At 44.7% G+C, this 17845-nt stretch overlaps 1 protein-coding gene across 7 annotated transcripts in view; it reads right to left on the reverse strand.

Annotated features, from left to right (window-relative positions):
• The window catches only part of HIPK1 (homeodomain interacting protein kinase 1), a 1001014-nt gene that overhangs the window by 181359 nt on the left and 801810 nt on the right, over nucleotides 1–17845 (reverse strand). For all 7 annotated transcript variants that reach the window (XM_044072892.1, XM_044072895.1, XM_044072893.1 and 4 more), the window contains one exon: nucleotides 8301–8489. In XM_044072892.1, the coding sequence (XP_043928827.1) occupies nucleotides 8301–8489 (189 nt within the window). The remainder of the gene's footprint in view (nucleotides 1–8300; nucleotides 8490–17845) is intronic.

A 17845-nucleotide genomic window follows, 5' to 3' on the forward strand; every position in this document is an offset into this window, starting at 1 on the left:
ACAATTTTGTCTGATTGGGACATGCAGGTATGCCTCCTTGAGGTCCAATGTTACCAGCCAAGACTCCTTGCCCAGCATGGGAAGAAGTTGCTGTAGGGTGAGCATCTTGAATTTTGGTACTAGTAGAAATGTGTTTAGGATGGATAGGTCCAAAATAGGTCTCCAATCTTTTCCCTTCCTTGGCACCAGAAATAGCCTGGAATAAAAACCTTGACCTTGTTCGTGCATAGGCACCTCTTGAATAGCTTTCATGTTTATGAGATCTGTAATTTGCCTTTGTGCCTCTGCCCTTTGATTTTGTGGCAGGTTTGGCATGCCTCTCATTTTTGGAAGGGTGTGAAAATGGAATTTGCAGCCTCTGTTTATAATGTCCAGGATCCATTTGTCCTTGGTGACAATATGCCAATTTTTTGAAAATAATGCCAGCTTTCCTCCTAAGGGGGCTGCCATTTGAGACTTGGTTGGCATGCAAAGGGGAAAGTCACTGGGTTTGCTTTCTGAAAGATTGCGAGTTATCCTCACCACCTCTTTGTGTAGGAGCTTGCCACTGTCTGCCTCTAAACGATCCTTGGGATTTGTCCTCTGCCCCTCGGGCGCCTGTATCTGCCTCTTTGGGCTCAGTCCGTAGCAGGAAAGGACCAGTTTTTGGAAGGCCAATTTCTACTAAAGCGTGGGGGTTGTACCTGTAGAAATTCTTTCACAGTTTGCATTGATTTGGCCTTTTCCTCCATTTTCCTTAACACCTCCTCGGCCTTCGCACCAAATAGTACATCCTTTTGAAGAGGGGCGTCTAGTAATTTAGTTTTGACATGATCAGGTAAGGTTTGTTCCTTGAGCCAGGCATGCCTACGTATGACCGATCCTGTAACAGCAGCTCTACATGAGGCCTCTAGAGCATCAAAACCACATTGTAAGGTATGCTTACCCACTTGTTCTGCACTATGCATCAAATCCTGCAACTCCAAGTCCGGTTGTTCAGGTTGTGACATTTTACTTTTCAATTGTGATAACAAAAACTGTTGGTATTTTAGCATATGAAACTGACAGTTTAAGGCCCTCATGGATAAGGTAGCCGAGGTATATACCTTTTTCCCCCACCTTTCTAAGGATCTGGAGTCTCTCTCGGAAGGTAATGGATTTTTAGCAATGGAGGCCTTAACTCCCTTGGGGCCCTGTGAGATGGTTTCTGGGTCAGCAGCATGGCTCTTGTATAGAAATTGGTGTGAGTCAGGAACCCTATAGTACCTGTCAGGCTTAACTGGAGCTGGAGGTAGAGAGTCCGGGTTAAGGCAGGCCTCCGAGTAAACATCATCTAGGATGTCCAAGACAGGAGGTATAGCCAGAGGCCTGTGCTGAGGTAGCAAGAGAAATTCCCTGAGCCTTTTCTTGGAATCAGAATAATCTTGGCCTTCCCAGTGGAAGTGTTCCCATAAGGTATGCAAAGTTTCCCCAAATGAGTAATCCTCTGGGGGGGGGAGACAGAAGGGATGGACTCCTCTGCATCACAGTCTTCAAAAGGGGAGTAAGAATGTTCCTGATCATCAGAGTGCTCTGAAATAATGGAGCCCTGATCAGAGGAGGGGGAATCTTCCTCCACTCTGGGCCTTTTGTCCGGTGGGGGCTGAGAACCTCTGATAAGAGTAATTAAATTCTCAGCCATTTTAAGCATCTGTTTCTCAGGCATGGGGCCTGGAGATGGGCCCTGTGTAGCTGGTCTCTTAGAGTGCAAGGTTGCTTTAGACTTTGTGAAAGCCTTGATGGAGAAAGAAGAGGAAGGTCTGTAGACACCTTGAGTGGAGATGGACCTGTCCACATTCTGAGTTTCAACGCCAAGAGTGGCTTTGGTATCTGTAGTCGGGGTGTGGGCCGAGGAGCCTGCGACCTCGGGCACAGGAGACACCGCCAAAGAAGTGTCGTCGGTAGTCAGGGGCTGCGTAGGCGCCTCGCTGAGAACCGGACCACGTGTAGTCGGCTTTGGCGTGGTGTCGGTAGAGGCCGCGGACCTCGTGTGTCAGTCCTTGTCTTTGCGTTTTTTAGACATAACCGGAGTCGGAGTATCCGACGACATAGTATAGTTAAATGCTTTCCCAAAATAATGCTGGGCGAACTCCGCCCGACGCTTAATAGTGCGTTTGTTGAAAGTAGCACAAAAGCGACAGACCGAGACGTCGTGGTCTGGGCCTAAACAAGGTATACAGAGGGAATGGAAATCCATATGCGGTATTTGCTTCCCACAAGAAATACAATTATTAACTTTGTCTGACATCGGTCTGAGGCAAGAAAAGTTCCCCCAACGGGGTACTTAGCTTTTAAGAAGACTTCAGTTTCCAATTTTTCGTAATCTCAGGAGCTGGCCGACCGGCACTTGCGAACTGCTTCTGCTTCGGGCACCGCGCGGCAAGAAAGACTGAAGAAAATGGCATCGGCTGGTTCCTTTATACCTCTGTCGCTCTGACGTCAGGGAAGAAGCGATGACAACCGACGCCGGACCTAGACTTTGGAATTCGGCCGACCGAGGACCCGCCTGACGGCAGGAGAACCCATCTGTTATGACTGCAGCTGTATGCACGATGAACATCTGAAAAGGCACTTGAGGCATAGATGCATTTCTGTAAATAATCTATAACCTTGGACTCCTTCTCATGGGGAGAACTGCCTGGCATCCTCTGGAGCCTCTCTCTTAGTGCAGTCAAAACAACAATGGAGTCTTCAAGGGATCCTTTGCTCAAGTGAGGCCTGTCTTTAGGGGGCCTGAGCATCTTATCTGTTTTCCTGGGAATGGGTTCCACTACATCTAGTTCTTTCCAAGCATCCTGTCAAACTAGGTCCACCATTTTACTGGGAGAGGCAGGACTATCTAAACTGCTGGTGAGGTAAATTGGAAGGCTTTTTGAAGGCTCTCTCTCTTTCTCAGGGGAGGCAGGATCTTCTGGAGAGGACTGTGGGGGGATCTTATCCATTGTCAAGATCTGTGTCTAGAGTAAGAGACTCTAAGTGCTTCCTCCATCATCTCCTCTTCCTTCTCCTAAGAGCCAAGGAAAACTTGGTTTGGTTGGGGAAGGGATCATCTGGGCCTTCAAGAGCAGACTCCTCACCACTCATCCAGAGTCTCAAAGGATTTTCCAATCTGTGGTCCAGCAGAGAAAGAATAAAGTCTCAAACAGCCAAACTAGCTGGCAGGCGCCTGTTCCAAAGCAAAAACACTTCAGAGTTTCTTTGAAACCATGTCTCCTTTTTCAGTAGTTGGTGCCCACATCACTGGAGCTAAGGGTGATGGGCCATTGCTCAGGTTGATATGTAGGTTGATGCCAAAACCACGACACAAACACTGGCCCAAGCCTTGGGACTGATGTCAACAAACCAGTCCTCAGCACAGGAGAAAGGCCAACAACCACATGAACGTCTCAGACAGAATCAGGGTTGATCTATGCATCAAAGCACCTGCGTAGCAAACTTTGGGTCTGCTGACTCTCCTTAGCACTAATGCCATCAGTTTCAAAGACATTTATACAGTATAAAAACTCAACTGGTGCCAAATGAAATTGCACAGGCTCCATAGATGGCCCCACTACTCATCTGCACTAAAACGCAGCCTGTGTTAGAAACTGATAAAATGAAGAATATGTGATTCATCTCCAGCCATCTAGGAACACAGCAGGCCAAATGACAGCTCCAACTGGGTATTTAGAAAGATCATCAAACCTTTCCAGTATAAGGTGGCAGAAAGGCCTCACATAGACCTGAAAAACCTAAAAGACAAAGTGGCACCAGATCCTGAATGAAGAAACCTAGACAACTAGAAAATTAGACAACTCCTTCCCCAAGAAGTTGTTTCCCAGTCTACACAGTGCAGAGTCTGCTGATCCTGAATGATTAGGTCTAGATAATACCAATGAAGGCATAACTTACATTCAATTTATTTTTTTGAACCAACAAGGTCCTAGTATCAAAATTTTAACAAATACTGAAGTCAGCAGACAAACGTTCTGTCCCCAGGCAAACCACATACAAGTCTTGTGGGAGGAATGTTATGCCATTATTTGTTGCACTTGGCAAAGCCAGAGGTCTCGTCCCGGTCTGTTACAGAATGTACTATTTATATATTGATTGACATTTGTTAACCGGGTTAGTCCAACTGGGCTTGTGGCCCGTTTTCAGTGGCGACCCGAGGAGAAAAGCTCCAATACATAGAAAAAATTATATAAAAAGTCACAACTTTACAATCAAAAAATGTAACAGCAGTCTGTTTTACAAAAGAGTTAAACAATAGAACAGCAATGCATACAGACAATAAAAACAAGAAAAACAACTTTACTAAATAAGCTAAGATTAGTCAAGTCAAAACAAACTCTGTAGGAATAAGCCTTACCCAGCAATAATCCCAAGAACAGATTTGCTCTTCTGAGCAAAAACACATGCACTTGTTGCTGTCAAGACTACAAAAAATAGTCCCCTGTTTTACTGTAATGGGTTGCTTGAAGAAAGAGAGGGGAGGAGAAAGAAATACCAAAAGTAGGATAAAAGGGAAATCATCCTAGGTAGGAATGGGTAGCAACAGACAAAAACACATGCATTTAAGATAAACTGTAATAAAACTGGGAGATAGTGTAAATATGAACTTTTCGGAAAAAACAAATGACTTGCGCAAGAAAGGGTGCCCAAAAAAATAAAAACTTATATATTAGTATACACTCAAGCTGCAGAAACTCTCTGTTAGCTAAGAAAGTGGCAACATCTGAAGAATCTGAGCAATGCATTCTGGGAAGAGGGTAGGAATTTAAACTTGCAACAGACTGGCAGTTGTCAAAAGAGAGCATCTGTGGAGACCCAGTCCGGCTGTTACAGTGCAGGGACTGAATCAACACAGATCTGCCATGCACATTAGCGACCCCATAGAGGTGTCACTGCTGAGACATGAAACTCTTGACATATAGAAAAGGTTTGGCATGAATAGAAAGATTGAAAATGCAACTCAAGGTAAAAATGATACCTGGAAACTGAACGCTGGATCTATCAGTGTCAGAAAAACAGTGGTTAAGAATGTTGCTGGTGAACAGCTGACACCTAGAATGCTGAGGAGGAGTAAATCAACATCAACAATCCTGTTGCCAAGAATGTAGAATAACTCCACAATGTGAAAGATGTCAGCAAATCCCAAACTCCACGAGGGCAGCACTGGAAAGACAAGTGTCACATCAATTCACACTTGAGCCAGTACAACTGGTACCATAAAAGCTGGCCTCAGGGCCATAAACAGTCCTGTCAGCAAAGAAAATTTGATAAAATAGGAAAGGACAGCATCAGACTGAAATATGGGAAAAAAAACTCTCGCATCCTGATACTACAGAGGATAAGCAGTATTTTGTTTTATACCATCAGTTAATGAATCTAAGGAAAGAAATGACAATGGCAAACTGATCATAATAAACGTACGTAACAGCATGGGACTGCCCGAGGGGAACCAGGTTGACAAACTCTGAAGAATACAAAGTGGAGGCCTCACTAGCTACAGAAGGTGATGCAGAAGATTCAAAAGAAATAACCAAGGGGAGCTTAACTGAAGCCAGCAACAGGTTTCAAGAACATTTAGTTACAAATTACCACGGAAATGCCCAGAAGAAGCGGGATTCTCTACCACAGTGGAGACAATGCTTTAAAAGTCAAGAGCCATCATCTGTGGGAACCAACAGACTTCAGAAGAGCAAAGGGAGGCTTCTTGAACTTTTAAGGGCTTTCAGGATAAGAAATACAAGGTGTGAAAAATCAGAAAGTCCAACCCAAAAAAATGCTAACCCAGTGCTCTGATTTGTGCACAGACAAACATTTAATACGCTAATCTGTAAGTGGAATGACCCTACTGCAGCATATTTAAAAATCAGAGGACTGGACATCTCAAGCAATAGTCGTGAGTACGTCCAACTCGGAGGGAACAAAAAATGTTCCCACAAAAAAAGGACAAGGGCAGATCATGCCTACTCAACCTGGTGGACTTTTCTGACAAGGTCACAAAAGCAGTGGATGAGGGCAAAATCATTCACACTGCCTACCTTGATCTGGCCAAGGCATCTGACACAATATCCCACTCAGCCATTGTTGACAAACTCAAGAGGTTAGGTACAAACCCGTATGTCACCCGGTGGATAGCCAGCTGGCTCACAGACAGGACCCAGGAAGTTAGAACTGGAGGGTCCACCTCTACAAAGTGGCCAGTCACAAGTGGAGTCCCTCAGGGATCAGTCATTGGACCACTCCTTTTTGGCATTTACTTCGCAGAAGTCAAGGCCAATGTCAGTGGTCTTTGGCTGACTAAATTTGCAGATGATTGCAAATTAGGAGCTGTCATTGAATCTCATACTGACACAAATGTTCTCCAAGAGGAGCTGGCACAGCCAAACAACTGGTGTCAGAGCCATGGACTAAAACTACATGCCAAGAAATGCATAATAGTATCCTTTGGGAAGTCATCCATCCCTGGTAACTATCATATTGACAGCACATCCCTTAGAGCTGACCCAGTAGTCAGGGGCTTAGGGACACACATAGATAATAATCTAGCCTTTGAAAATCAGGTGTCTACAGTGGTGAGGAAATTATTCTATGTTGTGCAACTTATAAACAAGGGTATGGTATCTACGTCCAAGGAAGTCATTGTTACACTGTATTCGGCATTCATCAGACCTATCAAATACAATGCCCCCTTTGGCATGTACCTAACCAGGCATAACCAACAACTGCAATGTCCGCAGATGTTCCTCACTAAAAGAATACAGGTCGTAAGTAATATGTCCTGTGCTGACCGCCTCAAGGCCCTATATTCTGTTTCCTACAGGCTTTTGAGGGGAGATCTATGCCTGGCATACAGGGCATTGTCAGACCCCACTCTGATGGACCTCCTGCATATCTACAAAATAAACAGTACCAGAATTACCCATTCTAAAGACTTAAACCTTGCCTGTGATGTAAACAGGACTTGCTGGAGATAGGTATGTATCCCAGAGACTACCCCATCTATGGAACAGGCTCTCCATCCATGTGAAGCAGAGTTCCTCCCTAACCCAATTTAAGTGCAACTTGGACAACTGGATGGGAAACCAGAAATTCATCCGTGGTTTAGCACCTATGTCTCTAATGCAAACAGGTAACCTGTAAATGGTTCATCTCCCAGGTCCATGCTTACACTTATCAAGAATGTCATAACTTGTCAGAGATTTGGGATGCATGGCTAGGGTTAAAAAGGCCCTTGTGGTCGTTAACCTAGTAAACGCCTATGAACCTATAAAAATACTCTGTCACTCATGCCACATTTTAGAAAGCAATAAGGGGAAAATGAAAGAAAATGTACATAGATGTTATAACTCTCTTCAAGGCTTAAGAGCATTTTCTTTAGAAATTAAATCTTTAATGTGGTAAAAAAGAAACCAAGAGACAGAAAAAGAGAGAGAAGCTGTGTGCTGCATGACTGCAACAGAGGTAGAGAGAGTGGCAGCATGGAACTCCCAAAGTGGTCCTTGTACACATGCCCTAACTCCTAATGGCTTCTCAAGATGGGCCTTTTGTAATCAGATCAGATTTTACAGAGAATACACATGCTCCAACTACATCTGATGAATTTTCAAAACCATGGAGTCCAAGAAAAGCAGCAAACATTTCCAACTTAAATAGCCCCCCATACGACAAGACAATGATTTCCACACCTCTCAGGAAACAGCAATCACTAGAACAAATTACTTTATAGACTGAAACAATACTAATGAACATATCTAGGGAAAAACAAAGCTGTCTCAATGCTCGGTGATAAAATGACAACAGTCCTTAATAAAAACTTGTTTTACAGCACAGAATGCAATAATTCTGGAAAATGCTGCCAAGGTCAGGAAAAATTATCAAGCAGCAGATGACCTAATCTGAAGCAATCGTAAGATGCTACCTAATGATTTTTTTTCCTGTGGGGAAAAAGGCAGCCTTCCACACTACATATGGTAACTAAACCAGTGTCCATTATGACAGAAGGCCCACAAGCTCACAATCAGTTCATTAAAACTAACAACACTAACAAAACAGAGACTGCAAGTGGTCATTCAGGGTACAGCATCCTAAGTCCCCTACAGCAAAAAAAAAAAAAGGACCACTGACCATCAGAAAACACACCTATATCTGAAATTATGGTAAAAGTAATCAATGCAGTGGCAACATATGCACAGATGTAAGTGTGTGTGTGTGTGTGTGTGTGTGTGTGTGTGTGTGTGTGTGCACACATGTTTGTTCAGATGTCAGTGACTTAAAGCTCAATGTCACTTTACCTTGCTGTATTCTGTGCTGCTGGAACTTGCTTAGCTTTTTTTGATGCAGAAGTATTGCTTGGCTGCTGATGTACAACATGAGCCACTCCAACATTCAGAGGCTGGGCAGTCAGAGTCACATGACTGGCAAGTAAGGAGGGCTGCGGCATAATTGCTGTGCTAAACTGGTTTCCATGTGTATGTCCACTCCTAGAGATCAAAACAAAGAAAAAAAGCTAGAGTCAACAGCACTTCTATATATAAATATATATGTATATAAAAACATATATAAAGATCTACTTCAGAAGCTCAAAGTTTCAAAGCTTCGAATTTCAAACAGCTGAGATCATAAGATCGAAGTTTTGAAACCTCAAAAACCTAATTAAAAAAAAAATGAAAGCAAATTTTTTTTTTAATGTTTTGGTGTGGGAGGCAAATAGGTCGACTTTCGGGGTTCCCCATTTCTGAGTTATTAGGGTATAGGTACTTCTGTTGAGCTGCCACTCGTGTGGGTCCAGAAGGTTTCTGCTTAATTGGTCTGCCAGGGAGTTGAGAGAGCCTGGTAGGAATTGTGCTAACAGGTGTAGTTGCACAGAAGAGGCTGTGAGCCAAAGGGTCATGGCCAGCCTGCATAGAGGGTAGGAGTGAGTCCCTCCCTGCTTATTGATGTACCACATCACAGTGGTGTTGTCTGTTTTGATCAGAAGAACCCCTGGAGAGAGAAGGGGGTTGAAAGTTATCCAGGCGTGCTGCACAGCCATCATCTCTTTTTGATTGATGTGCAGGGGTATTTGCTGTGGGCTCCATTGGCTCTGTATGCACCTGCCGTCCAGGTATGCACCCCAAGCGTAGTCCGTTGCGTCTGTGGTGAGGGTTTGGGAGGCAGGGGGTGGGGAGAAGGGCAGTCCCTTTTTGTGGGAGCATGCTGGTACCCACCAAAAAAATTCCTTTCTGAGGTAAGGAATTACAGGTAGAAGAGTTTCTAGGTCTTGAAAGTGTTTAAACCAAAGGCTCTAGGTACCACTGAAGTTTCCTCATATGCAGTCTGGCATACGGAATGAGTAGTATGCAAGATGCCATGAACCCCAGAGCTTGCAGGATCTTCCTTGCAGATAGCTGGGTCTGGTGAGAGAAGTATGCTGTCAGGAAAATTTGTTTCTCTGGTGTAAGGAAAGCCATCTGGGATGCTGTGTCCAGACTTGCTCCCGGGAAGATTATCCTTTGGGTGGGCACCTGTTTGGATTTTTTTTCATTAATTGTGTACCCTAGGGAGGTTAGTAGGGTCTTTACAAAGGCCAGGTGTTTGAGCAGCTTTTCCTGGCCGTCTGCCTGAATAAGGCAGTCGTCCAAGTATGGGTAAATTTGAATTTTAGGATCACGAAGAATGTGTTTAGAATGGATAGATCGAGGATGGGGCGCCAGGTGCCCTCTTTTTCTGGGTACCAGAAAAAGTCTGGAGTAGAAGCCTTGGCCTATCTGTTCTGCAAAAACATGCTCTACTGCCCTCACAGAGAGCAGGGAATGGATTTGCTTTTGAGCCTCTGCCCAGTGATTTGGTGGTAGATCTGGGAACACATTTGGGGGTGGAAGGAGAATTTGTAACCCTGTGACACAATGTTCAGAACCCACTGGTCCTTAGTAATGGTGGCCCAGGTGCTTGAGTGAAAGGGGAGTTTTCCTCCTACGGGTAAGTGAAAGTGGGCAGAGGGGAGACTGGGATGAGGTGAGTCATTGTGAGTTGTTACCATAAGGGGGTGGCTTAGAACTCCCTGGTTTTGAAGTGGAGGTAGTCCACTGCTTAGATCTCTGCATTCCCTAGCGCTGCTGCCTGGGGGGTTCTGCTTCCACGGGGCCTAGGCTGGGCCTGTTTACTCAGAGCAGGAAAGGACCAGTGCTGGGAGGGACAATGCCTGCTGAACCTAGGGGGCTGGACCTGTACAAAATCTTTAACTGTTTACATAGATTTTGCTTTTTCCTCCATCTTTTTTAAGACCTCTTCTGCCTTAGTGCCAAATAAGTTATCTTTGTGCAAGGGGGCATCCAACAATTTAGATTTGACATGGTCTGGCAGGGGTTGTTCCTTAAGCCATCCATGTCTTTTAATGACAGATCCAGTGACTGTTGCCCTGCAAGAAGCTTCTAGGGGGTCAAAACCACAGTGCAAAGTGTGTTTAGTTACTCGACTTGCAGAATGCATTAAGTCTTGTAAATCTTTAGATTCTGCCCAAGCAGGAAAGGAAGACATTTTTTGTTTAAGGAGTTCCAAGGTATGTTGCCGATATTTCAGCATATGGAACTGACAATTTAGTGCCCTGACAGCAATAGTAGCAGAGGTGTATACTTTTTTACCCCATCTGTCCAAAGCTCGGGAATCCCTGTCTGAGTTGGTGGGATTCTTAGCAGAGGTTGCTTTAATCTCTTTTGACCCTTGAGAAATGACCTCAGGGTCAGCAGTTGTCTTTTTAAAAAGATATTTGTGTGAGTCAGGGACTCTATAGTACCGGTCTGGTTTTCTGGGAGCAGGAGGTAGGGCATTAGGAGTCAGGCAGGATTCAAGGAAAACATCATCCACAACATCCAGGACTGGTGGTGGTGGGGGTGGCCAAGGGTCTATGTTGTGGAAGATCTAGGAATTCCGAGTCTCTTTTTAGACTGAGGGTAGTCCTGACTCTCCCATTGGAAATGCTCCTTTAAAGCATGCAGGGTTTCTCTGAAGGAAAAATTCTCTGGGGGAGAGGCTGAAGGAATGGAGTCCTCTGCATCAGAATCCTCATAAGTGGAGAGGGGTTGCATGTCTTCATAGTCAGAAGCATCAGATGCATCTGACTCTTGTTCAGACAAAACTACAAGGGACAGATCTCTTTTCCTTTTTTAGGGGGTAGCTTGGCCTCCCCTGATAAACATAATAAGGTCTTCGCCATTTTAAGCATTTGAGACTGAGGCAAGGTAGCAGGCGCCTGAGAGTGGGTCGCTGGTTTTTTGGGTGTGGTTCGAAACCTGGGCCTAAGAAACTTGGTTGCTTTTGAAAGAATGGTAGTTGTGAAAGAAGACGTCGGTTTGTGTCGAGATTCAGTAGTGCAAAGGGCTTCCTCGGAAGCCAGTGCCTGCTCAGCGGCTCTGGACCCAACCAAGGTAGAGACAACCGCAGGATCCTTAGACGAAGAATTTTGCTGTATACCAGACTCCGAAAGGGTCTCAGTAGTGGCCTGTGAATCAAATGAAGCGGGCAACAGGGGCTGCAAAAGCTCCTCACTGAGTACCAGAGAACTGATGACTATCTTAACGGAAGTGTCATCGGTAGGTTTGGACCTGTGCGGTCTGTCTCTGTCTTTATCTTTATGTTTTTTTTGGAAGATCTGCTGTCAGATGGCTTACCGAAGCCATATCGGAATTCGAGGATTGTTAACGAAAATATCTGGCTACAATAAGGGCCTGAAAATGGATAGTGCTGGAGTTGAACAAAGCACAGAAGCGACAACGGGGGACGTCGTGGTCTGGGCCCAACAAGTGACACAGTAAGAGTGGAAGTCTCGGTGTGGTATTTGCTTTCCACAGGCAAGACAATTGTTAACTTTTTCTGACATTGGTTAGTGCAAGAAAAAAAGATCCCCAATAGGGTCTTAGATTTAGAAGACTTCAACTTCAATTCGGAAAAGAAAACTCAGGTAGTGGCCGACCGGCACTCGTGTGAACTGCTTCTGCTTCGGGATCCACGGCAAGAAAGACTGATGTAATGGCATCGGCTGTCTTACTACTGACCACCTGACATCAGTTCTCAAGCAAAGCAACCGATGCAGAAATACTAAGTCTCTGGTATTCGGGTCGGCCAAGGGCTACCCTGGCAGGGATAACCCAAATGTGATGACTGCAACAGTGAAACACGAAGAACATCAGAACAGTTTCTACAATTAATGTGACTAAAACTGCACTTAGTCTCACAGCATTTACCTTGACTCAAGGAAAGGCAAAATTTGGTGGCATTAGGTTAAGTATAGTTGAGTCAGGAATGTACAATAAATGCAAATGTTTGAGAAAATTTACTGCTACATTCCTGACTTATGGGATTCCTGCCTACAGACAGACCAACTGGCTGGCCCAGGTTCCAGAACACTAGCTTTCTACCTGAAACCCAGCTGGCACCTCCACCACCACCACACAAGGACATCAGTGGCATATGAGGTATATCAGACGCCATCTTCAGACCTTTCTTGCCCTGGCTAAAAACAGGTTAGAAAATCCTAATATCAAAGACACAGTGGACCAGATGGTAACATCTCTCTGTGCCACAGGTCTACAACCAAGTTTCCCTATCTCCCTTTCCAGGCAGTAGAGTCAGGTAAGAGAGGGAAATGGGGCTGGCTGCGAGATGACATAGTAGGTGCAGATGAACAGACTAAGCAGCCACCCGAACCAGGGGAGCAAAGGGTAACCTGAAGAAAGAAGGAGTTAGGTGGACTGCAACAGTAAATTAACTAGATCAACATTTCTGTTGCATTCCTAACACAAGAGTACTATGTTCATCACACTATTCACAGTTACAGTCCTGACTTTTGGAAAAATTCTCAAAGCATAGTGAGGTGGGGTGGTTGGAAGTTAGGAGAGAAGGCCCAGTAGAAGCAAATCCTGCCCTAGTCTTAGAAGCTAACCCTAAACTGCAGGGCCTAGAGACAGGGTGAACTGAGTTTGAAGTTGCAGCTTCCAAAGGAGGCTAAAAGGAAAAAAGCTAAGAGACAGAAAGTGAAGTGGAACTGGAATGCCCCTGCTTTGAGCAGAATGTTTTTTTTTTTCTTCATAAATCTTTTTTACTGAAAAATACACATCAGTACTGAGCTGTACCTAAACTTGGCTCATCTAAAAAGTTCACTTATAAACACAGACACTATGTTTATATATTTACAACTGTTCATCTCTAACATCATTTACAAACCCTCACCACACCAAACATTTTGAATTACTTATTTATACCTTCCACAACCTCAAAAAAAAATTTTTTTTGCACCCCTGCAGGACAGAGCCCAGTGGCTCCTCTACACGCCACCATGTGGTCCATTCATTCCATGGTTGCAAGGAGATGAGAGATTCCTGGGCAGGTGAGAGCCCTATGGCTAACTCGTTCCTTCCTGGGAATACCTTATCAGTTCATCCACTCACAGCATTACTTAGGTGACATGGGCAAGCTTTGCTGGTCCTGCAAGGTGGTTTAACCTCTCGCTGTCAGAGCATCCCACCTGCAGAAGCTCCTCTGAGCTCTACTTTAGCTACCCTCTGAGGGTTCCTCTTGGCTTAAAGTATGACTTGCACAAGGCAGAAAGGAGTAAATTGACTTCAGATCCACAGGGGAGAGACACTTAAGTGTTATTACCAGTCGTCACACATGTAGCAAGCCAGTGGTTGCTTACTCCCATCCTCCCCTGCCAGCTCTTACAGGTATCCAAGCTGCTATCTGAACTTGGGTCACTTATGATATAGCCAGGCCTTTATCTTTTTATGTCACAGAGCAGATCTCCTTCATATTTTTATACTCAATTAAAGAACTACTCCATTTGAACCTGAGGAACTGCCTGACAGCTTTAGCTATAGGTATGTATTGGTAGGCATCCAATGTTACTATGAAGGCTTGGGGAAGGAGAAGAGGTAGGACAGCTTGCAATGTTAAGATTCTGGAACCTTTAGAAACTTACTTAGTGTTGACAAATCTATGACTGGCCTTCAAGGGCCGTCTCTTCTTAGAGTTAAGAGTTTCAGTAAGACTCTGCCTCTTTTGGTTATGGTTTTGAAGACAGACTAACAATGGTGGTATTGATTCTTGGGTACTGGAAGGACTCCTGGAAACTGAAATGCAGTCTGCATCATCAGGCTATAATTTTCAGAACCCAGGTGACTTTTGTGATTTTTTTCTCTCACAAAAAGGCCCAGGTAGCCTCTCACATTTCTGGCTGGTGGGTTTTGGGGGCAGGTGAGTTAAAGGGATGTTGGACTAGGGTGAGCTTTCAAGTAGTAGAATAAGGACAAGCTATGATGAGTCACAGGTGTTCCCCCAGGGGCCTCTGCCCTGAGGGCTTTTCTTACTGGTCTTGCCACTGTTTCTTACAGTGATGTCTCTTCCTCTGTTCTGCCTCCAAGGAGAGAATCAAGTTTTTGTGGGATAACTCCTATCTGAAGTGATGCTACAGCATGTGAGTGCTTCTTTTCTCAGGACTATGAGCCCTTGACACTGACTTCTTCTGATAATGGCAGCAGGTTCTTAAGTATACAAGATCTTAAACCAACTTCATTAAGTCATGAGAGGAAACTAGTAAGCAAAAGCAGGTTAAGGCCCACCTAGCTCATCTTGCTGCAAGATGACAAGATGTCAACTGCCTGGATGTCTTGGGCCTGGACATGGGTGTGGTCCCCTTCAAGGTCTTCACAGAAGGCAGATGTTAAAGACCTCAATCTTACAGCACTAAATGCCATCAGGATATCACATCCTCTACCTCAGAAATCAAGATACAGGCATCGCAAACAGGAACCAGTGAGGTGGTGTCTGGACTAAGCAATGATGGTCTTTGGAAGAAGGAAGAGTGGACGTCTGAGCTTGCAGTGATCTCCAGAGGGGCAATGCCACAAACAGACCAATCTGCAGAAATAGAGTTATAAGCTGCAAAAGTGCCTCTCTCTAGCAGAGAGAGATCTTTGGCTTCCAAAGGGATATAGTCCTCAACCCATATTTACTTCTTGCAAAGGCACTTCTCTCTTCTCTCTCTATTTTTCTTTCTTCTTTTTTGGGGGTGGGGGAGCATTCTCATAAAGCTTACATGACATTATAGCAGTCTTTGTTAGGAAGAGCAGCTTTCTTTGGTTCAGATATTCTTGGAGAGTCTTTGCTCTTAAATTTCTTTCAGATGAAGTTTGCACAATGATGGCAGACAGGGGTGCTGGACTTAGACCCTGAACAGAACAAACAGTGTATGTGGAAGTCTTTACATGGGAAATGCTTCTTATATGAAATGCACCATGAAACTAACTTCTGTGGGCTTCAGATGATTCAAAAAAACACTACACCTAGTACACAGAAGCACAGTACAATCAAAGAGATAAGGATGTTTGCCTAATGGGCACTTAACTAAGAAAGTACAGTTTTGTACCTACCATAAATGTAGATGTCCGAACTGGATAGCATCTGCAGTCATAACAAATGGGTTGTCCTGTCGTCAGGCAGCCCTTCGGTCGGCCGGATTCCAAAGTCTGGGTCCGGCTTCGGCTGATGTCGCACTTCACCCGACGTCATCTCTGCTGGTCTTCGGGTATAAAGGCATCAGCCGACGCCATTTTCCTCAGTGTTTCTTGCCCCAGATGCCAGTTGCCCTCTTGGAAGGCTAAATTTTGGATAAATGCCAATGTTTCCAAAAAAGTAGAAGGCAAACACAAAAATAAGCATGTATGTACATATATACAAACAAATACACCATAAGAGACTCCCCAGCTAGCTATTAGGAGGGTAAATACCCTAGGAGTACCACAGAGGGAAGGAGGGTGGGTAATCCTGACTGCAGATGCTATCCAGTTCGGACATCTACATTTATGGTAGGTACAAAACTGTACTATGTCCTTCATGGATGCATCTGCAGTCATAACAAATGGGTAGAATACCATAGCCAAACTAGGGGTGGAGGAAGAAAAATTATGGTGTAGTTAGGATCCCTTGCAGTACAGCAGTGGCAAACCCTGCTCGGGATCTAGAGTATAGAGGTAAATTATAATGCTTGGCAAATGTATGCACGGAGGTCCAAGTAGCCGCCTCAATAATGTCCTTGGTTGCCACTCCTCGTAAGAAAGCTGTGGTAGTGGCTGTAGCCCTTGTAGAATGAGGTCTTATGTTCTGTGGAATTGGTTTTCCATGGTAGGAGTAACAGAATCTTATGCAATTTCCTATCCATTTGGAAATTGTCTGTTTGGAAATTGCTTTTCCTTCCCTTCCTGTTGCAAAGGCTACTAAAAGTTGGTCAGTTTTTCTGTTACTTTTGGTTCTGTCCAGGTAGTAGCGTAACTGCCTATGTACATCCAAGGTATGCAGCAGTCTTTCCCCCCTGTTCTGTGGATTGGGAAAGAAGGTAGGAAGGTGGATTGCCTGGTTTAAAGACACTCTGGATACCACCTTAGGCATAAATGTAGGATTAGTTCTCATGGACACCCTATCTTGATGGAAGATTAGGAAGGGTTGCACTGCCATTAAGGCCTGTAGTTCCGAAACCCTCCTTGCTGAAGTAATTGCCAGTAGGAAAGCAGTTTTCCATGACAGGTGTTGCAGATCTGCTGTTGCTGCTGGTTCAAACGGAGGGAGTGTCAACTTTTCTAGCACAAAGTTCAAGTCCCATGCTGGTCATGGTGGTTTCCTAGGAGGTTTTACATTCTTGATCCCTCTGAGGAACTGCCTGAGTAGAGGATGCGAAAAGACAGGTGGATCAAGCTGTATTCTGCTGAAATAGCTGATGCATGTATCTTGATGGAGGAATAGGACAGGCCTGTATGCAGAAGCTCTGCCAAGTACTCCAGAATGTTAGCAATATCTATGTTCGACACATCTTTTCCTCTTTCAGTACTCCAAATGACAAACCTTTTCCATTTTCCTGCATAGTTCCTTCTTGTTGAAGGTCTGCGGGCTTCAAGGATAATGTCTTTAACCCTTTGGGAAAGGTCTGGGTTAGTTGCTGCTATGTGATGTTCCAGGCAGTCAGTTGCAAGGTTTTTAGGTTTGGATGCATGATGTTGTAGTTGTTCTGAGTTAACATCAAAGGCATCAGGGTATTGACCACATTCTCTCCCGAGACATGCTCCTCAGCAATGGGTACCAGTGTTGTCTTGGCCAATTCGGAGCTATCAGGATTATCCTTGGACGTTCCTCTTTGATTTTCAGTAGTACCTTGTGCATCAAGGGAAGAGGTGGAAATGCATATGCTGTCAGGCCTTTCCAGCTGAAGGATAGAGAGTCCACCTTCCATGCAAGTGGGTGGAATGTCCTTGTGCAGAATTTTTTGAGCTGGTGATTTGAGTGGGGATGCGAATAGATCTATTTGTGGCATTCCCCATTTCTTTGTGATGGCCTTGAAGATGTCCGGGTGTAGCATCCATTCGTGAGCATCCGAGGTGGTTCTGCTTAACATGTCTGCTAGGGTGTTCTCTTTATCCGGCACAAATATTGCCTGTAACTGGATGTTGTAGCTCAGAGCCAGATTCCAAAGGTCCAAAGTCATTCTGCATAGGGGGTATGAATGAGTGCCTCCCTGTTTGTTGATGTACCACATGACTGTGGTGTTGTCTGTCCTTATCATCAAATGGCCTTCTTTGAGGAATGGTCTGAATTTTGGATTGCCAGTTTTACTGCCAGCATTTCTTTTGGTTTATGTGCAGGTGCAGCTGGTCTTGAGTCCACAATCCTTGTATGCATTTGTCCAGCATGTGCGCCCCATCCTAGGTCTGAGGCGTCCGCTGTGATGATTTGGCTTGCTCGAAAGTTGTGGAAGGGTAAGCCTGGGTTTGACTGGCATGCTTGAGCCCACCATAGGAACTCCTGTTTTAGGCATGGG

Source organism: Protopterus annectens, chromosome 5.part1 (assembly GCF_019279795.1).
Source record: "Protopterus annectens isolate FY-2018-M chromosome 5.part1, PAN1.0, whole genome shotgun sequence".
NCBI classification, from domain to species: Eukaryota; Metazoa; Chordata; order Ceratodontiformes; family Protopteridae; genus Protopterus; species Protopterus annectens.